This window comes from Astatotilapia calliptera, chromosome 14 (genome assembly GCF_900246225.1).
Source record: "Astatotilapia calliptera chromosome 14, fAstCal1.2, whole genome shotgun sequence".
Lineage (NCBI taxonomy): Eukaryota > Metazoa > Chordata > Actinopteri > Cichliformes > Cichlidae > Astatotilapia > Astatotilapia calliptera.
The window spans coordinates 14,483,040-14,489,350 of NC_039315.1; the positions used below are offsets into that span (position 1 = coordinate 14,483,040).

Sequence of the window (6,311 nt, forward strand, 5' to 3'; positions counted from 1 at the left end):
ACATCCGTAACTTTTAGCCTTCAGTCACTTGGTAAATCGCATTTTACTGCATTCAATATTCAAAGTGAATTTGGTACCTTCTTCCCCATCATATTCCTTTTCGTATTATTCTCTGGTTTCAGTAATATAATATAACATTTAGGTATGAAGATGCAAATTAGCAGTCCAAAACTGGAAGCAAGTATAGCAAATATTTCTACAGCAACACTGAACTTTCCAGGAGAGCTAATATATGCTGGGATAAATGTAATCCACACTACAGAGAATATCAGCATGCTGAAAGTGATAAACTTGGCTTCGTTGAAATTATCGGGTAGTTTTCGAGCTAAAAATGCAAAAATAAAACATAAAATAGCCAGAAGTCCTATATAACCAAGCACAGCCCAAAAGCCCACAACTGAGCCGAGGGCACACTCCAGAGTGATCTTGTCTTTAATTTCCTTAAAATTCTTAAATGGAAAAGGAGGAGAAGTTGTTAACCAGATGATACAAATGATAACTTGTATAAGAGTGAATGCTGTAACACAGAGTCTCTGCTGTGTCTGCCCAAACCATTTTTTAACATTACTACCTGGACGTGTAGCTCTGAAGGCCATTAAAACAACTATTGTTTTTCCCAGAAGACAAGAGATACAGAGGACAAAGGTGATGCCAAATGCTACATGTCGGAACATGCAGGACCAATCAGAGGGCTGACCAATGAAGGTCAGAGAACACAGGAAGCACAGAATTAAGGAGAAGAGCAGTAGGAAGCTCAGTTCAGAGTTGTTTGCCCTGACAATAGGAGTTTTCCTATATTTGAAGAAAATGAGTATCACACCAATCGCCATGCATGCCCCAAATAAAGCTACTGCAGTGAGCAGTGCTCCCATAATTTCTTCATATGACAGAAACACTGCTTCCTTCTTTATACAGGCATCTCTTCTTTCATTTGACCAAAACTCAGGTAGACATCTCACACAGGTGACAGAATCTGGAAATTAATATTTAGTACAATTGTCATATGCCTGCATTTGCATCAAAAACATCCATGTAATATTCTACTGATGATTTACAGTTACAAGATGAAAAACAACATGTTTATTGAGCACCCCCCTCCCAAAAAAACAAAACAAAAACCAAAAAAACAGTGCTTCACGGTTTTGTGGTTAAGTGAGTTTGCACAGTGTAGCTATCTAGTGCATTGACTTGCTGTTTTTGATTGTTGCATACGTTTCCTTTGCACTTTAAATGAATGAACATGCAATTCTAAATATTTTCCAGAGTGCATACACAATTTTACGAAGACCACATGTAAGTCCTGTTATAACATAAAAACTCTCTCTCTATTTATCTATATTTACATATGCAGACATATGTAAAATTTATATAAATTTTAATTAATTTTTTTTGCAGAAATCCAATGCTATCAATTATCAAAAATAATGTCCAAATTAATTTTATCTCCTTACTCACGATTCCGTGATAAGCAGTTAATTATTTTCACATAGTTCAACAAGGAAATCTAAATGATATTATGTCTCCACAAAAACAGACATCAAACTTATTATATGGTTACTGTGGCCTTCCTACGCACTTAACTTTGCTTTGCAACGCACCAAAGTTAAAATGAAATATCATTGCACCTGTAATGTTGCTGATCTCTCCCTCTGCACATCTTATACAGTCATAGCAGCAAACAGGCCTTCCTTTCTGGAGAACCTTGCGTGTTCCTGGGCGACATTTCTCACTGCAAACTGACACAGGCTCCTGCATGATCAACAGTATTTAACCGTGTATGGACTTTGACAAAGAAAAATGTCCATATGATGTTCTCTGTAGAACAATGTATTTTGAAGCATCAAAATATTGTGAAACATAATTAATTACATATTTTGAACAAAGAAACAAGAACATAAAAAGGAATTGTACGATAGCTTACCTGCTTTGAGTTTCTTGCCCAAATTAAAGACTTGTTTTGCAGTTTTAGCTGTTTCTCTGTAGTTAATGATACATCATAGAGGCCAACTGTGACAAACTCCACAGTACCATTTTCTCTTGGCTGCCAGTTTATAATGTCATACTTTGCTGCTGGATCTCCATTCTCGTTAAAGTGAACCTCATCTCCTTCCTTTGTTGTGAAATGGATCTTCTGTATGTGTTGCAGAACCTAAGAAGTATGTCATAACTCAATTCATTGCATGACAAAGATTGTACATACCGACTGGTTAAAATATATATATAAGAATTCATTTTTTTAGATAACATTTTTAATTAACAACTTAATGTGAAAACTGTATTTTAAGCTACTAAAAAGCTCACCATGAAGGGATCTAGCTGCACAGTTTTGTTACATGTTTTATTACAACTGAGGATATTGTGAAGTGCATGGGCCACTGCATACACTCCTTTGTAGACATTGTTAAAGAGAGGCATGAGAGACATGTCAATGAAGCTATTTTGAACTCCAGTCATATCTTCATGTCCGGTACACTCTCTCTGAATGTCTGCTGATGACTTCAACTCCTTGAACTTACAACTAAATAGTGTCTCCCAGACCTCAGTGAACAGTTCATTATTTGATGATTTCAATGGCTTCTCATCCAGTATGAACTCTCTCAGGCCAGTAATATGTGCTTTAGGAATGGAAAGACCAATGGAACCATTCAGTATGTGATGTATGTCCATTTCTGCTGTTTGTGAATCAAATATCCAAGACTCACTGCCTATCCACTGATAACCAGACAAGTTATGGTATGAAAACTCAGGTAGCAGGACATTCAAATCTGCACGGGAAAGGAATGCAACAATCACCCTGGAGGTTGAAGCCTTTATTATGTCAAGTATCCTTTGTATTTTGGCATATGGATCTGTTCTAAAAAAAGATACAGAATACTCCAGACAGACGCCCAGCTGCTGTGCAGTTTCTGTGAATGTGGCCATGCCATTATTTCCATAATCATTATTGGATCTGATAGCTCCAACCCAAGTCCACCTAAAGTACTTGACCAAATGGGCCAGGGCTCTGCTCTGGTAGTAGTCACTGGGTATTGTTCTGAGGAAGGATGGGTACTTGGTTTTGTCACTAAGACAAGCACATGTAGCAAAGTGACTGATCTAGAATTAAAAATGAAAACTTATGAATGAAAAAGACAAAGAATGAAAAAAGATGAAAGTGTTAAAAATAAAACATTTAAATTTAATGGAAAAAATATAGTAAAAATATTAAAATTACAGTTCTACTCAATACTTATACTGAGTACATAAAATGTACCAGGCAAAATGATTGATCTAAAAAATTTTTTTAAAAAAAAAAGTATTCAAAGATGATAAAATAGGTTCTATATATGAAATACCAACCACGGGTACAAAAAAAGGTCCAATAACAGTAGCTACTGCTATGGTTGGAGAAGAAGAGGTCTCTCCTATTATGGCCTGCACATATGCAGGTTTTGTACATGAGGTCTTGGATGGTACAGACACATTTTCATTACCATTAGCCAAAGCTAGTGTAACTCCTACACTTCTGGCAACAGATCCACAAGTATCATAGATTTTATAGCCCACAGAGAGTCCTGGCAGTAGGTCTGTACTGTTATTAATCTCCTCAATGGCAAAAAGCATAGCCTGGGCAAACTGCAAATCTCTGAAATTTAAACTTAATTGAGACATTTATGATTAATTTGCATTTCATTGTGTTCCTTAAAACAGACACAAATAATCTGGATAAATCTCAAAATACAAAACAAAAACATTTCAAATTAAAACATTTAATGAAAGGAATTTAAATAACTAAAACAAATGAAAATACCTTTTTGTCTGTAATGATTCCCAAAAGATTCTTTAAATGCAAATTGATTTGTAATGTGTCATTTACCTGGTACATTGTAGTGGCAGAGGTTGGTTCATGTAGGAATCTCTTCTGTCTTTCCAGCTTGTGTGAAAAGAGAACATCCCCCCCAGTATAATATCCCCATTCTTAGATAGCAGTGGGTTCTCAGGATCTCCTCTCTGTCTGCACACTGGCTCCTCAGCATGAGAGACAGATGCCACCAACAACAGTTGTAGAAATGCCCATCCCTGCTCTGGCCATTTCTGTGTTGGTGTCATTTCTTGAGCTAAACCACTTAGTAGCATTAAAAGTACTATAATGAAGATGAAATACTTAAGCTGGTATTTATACCTTTTGGTGCAGCATAAGACATAATCGAAGAGTGGCAGTATATTCACAGTAGATGTACAGGTCTGGCAAAAGGAGAATCATGCCCAAATTTGCATTTAAATGTAAGTTTATGTATGTAAAACAAGGACATACACATCACACAGGGCTTAAATAAGAAGTAACAGTGCAAAAAACAATTTATTAGAAATAAATATGCATTAAAATGTATTCAAATGTTAAACATGCAGTATCCTTTTCCAAAGTGGTAACAAAGGTCATAAAATTACTTTCTTAGAAAGCACCTGCTTAATAAGGAAAGAACTGGATGCACTGGAAACTTTACTTTTTTATACATTACTCTTATACACTCTTCTTAGAGCTTTATACAACAAGTTACAGTAATCCATTAACTTCCACTTTCACATCTGTGATGCATAGATGTGATATTAAGATCTGTCAACAGTCTGATACTAAATTAAAGATGACATGAAATGCTAAGGGAAATTTACAGCAGGGAGGATTTGACATTTGAAGTGTAGTTTAGGAAATAAGTGTTTTAAGTTTTTACAACAGGTGTAGCGCCATCTTGTGCCCGTACAGAACCTGATGTCACTAGGTTGGTTGTTTTTTAATTGTTAAATTGATTCCCACTGAAATAAGGTAATCCACCTGTGGGCCATAATGCTTGGGATTGTAGATCACTTTGCAAATGACAGTTAGGTGGATAAGTGTGTGTTTAAGTCAGTTGCATCGGTGGTTCACCAGACCCACAAGCTGAAGTTGACACTGTCCCCTCTGTGTTTGACTTTTCCTCGTCAGGCCGCGTGGAAAGGCCAAGCAGCACAATCAGCTGGCAGTGCAGATGTGCGATGAGTACCCAAGCACATCAAATCAATTTACAACCAGTTTGCAATCAGTGCTGCGGTCATTACTCAAAAACAGTAATGTATTATACATTACGTGTTACTTTTGAGTAGCACAGTATGTTACTTACTCCTATGATAAAGCCATTTGTTACACTACTTGATACTTTCTGCTTACTCTGTAAACTGACCAGTTATCATGTTTTTTGATGAGCAGCATTTTATTCGCATAAAATATTGTTGGTCGCATCTTACAGACATCTGCTCTGCCAGCTTGGTCTGTATACTGATCTAGTGAGGAAAAATCTAATCTGACTTTAGCCTGTTGGTCCGGTGAACCACTGGTGCACCCACGCAAACAGGCTCTCCTCCACAAAGTCTTCATTTATAATTGACTCTTCAAAACTATGCATTATGGCTAACAAGTGGATTTCATTTCAGTTCAGTTAGCCAACAATAAATAAATAATTAAAATCACTCGTTGCTTATTAGACAGAAGTTGAAAATGAACTGCATATCCTCGTGTTTTTGTTCTTAAAATTAAATCTATTGCTGCTACTAGGGGCAGTATGACAGCTTTTTAGAGTTTAATGTCCACCTTAATTAGCTAGAATCTGTCTCCCAATCTACTTGGGAGACCGATTCTGTTGCCAGCAGAAAGGCAACAGTAAATGATTAGCAGTTTAGAGGTTTTTTAGACATTTTACACCAGCAGAATTTTTTTGTATATTTACTGTTTTTGTATTTACTCTAATATCTCATCGTATAGAGTACCATATATTATACAGTGGAACCCTGACTTACGAAATTAATTCGTTCCTGAGGGTCTTTCGTAAGTCGAAAATTTTCATAAGTCGAAGCACCCATTGCGCCTTTTGAGTGAACGATAGGCTATAGGCTAATTGCTAACTGCAGGCATTCTGGGCTCAGCCAATCAGAGCCAGCGGATTTCGTTACGCGGGCATTTTGCCGTAACACGGGCAGAAATATTGCCGTTAAGTGCCTTCGTAACTTGAATTTTTCGCTAAATGGGGTATTCGTAAGTTGGGGTTCCACTGTACAAGTAATCTGCAATAAATTACAGTAATAAAATAAACTACTAACTCTTTTACGCTGTGTCCACACCTACATGGGTATTTTTGAAAACGCAGCTATTTCTATGCGTTTGGGACTGTATTTTGTTCTGATCTTATATCAAGGAAGAGCTTAACTGTTATTGCTATTATCATTAAATTAAGAGAAAAAAAGTTAAACTTTTCTGATTTCATTAGCCATGTATCTATGTGTAGCTGCTCTTTGAGAATCAT

General features: G+C 36.5%; 1 protein-coding gene across 1 annotated transcript; it reads right to left on the reverse strand.

Moving 5' to 3' along the window:
- Window positions 1–59: 59 nt before the first annotated feature.
- Window positions 60–4,035, reverse strand: LOC113036635 (extracellular calcium-sensing receptor-like). The gene is made up of 6 exons (XM_026193051.1): window positions 3,857–4,035; window positions 3,340–3,637; window positions 2,302–3,096; window positions 1,922–2,149; window positions 1,626–1,749; window positions 60–973 (listed from the first exon to the last, which is right to left on the reverse strand). Exons 1-6 carry the CDS (start codon window positions 3,931–3,933, stop codon window positions 60–62), a joined length of 2,436 nt encoding a protein of 811 aa, XP_026048836.1. The 5' UTR covers window positions 3,934–4,035.
- Between the last annotated feature and the right edge of the window lie 2,276 nt (window positions 4,036–6,311).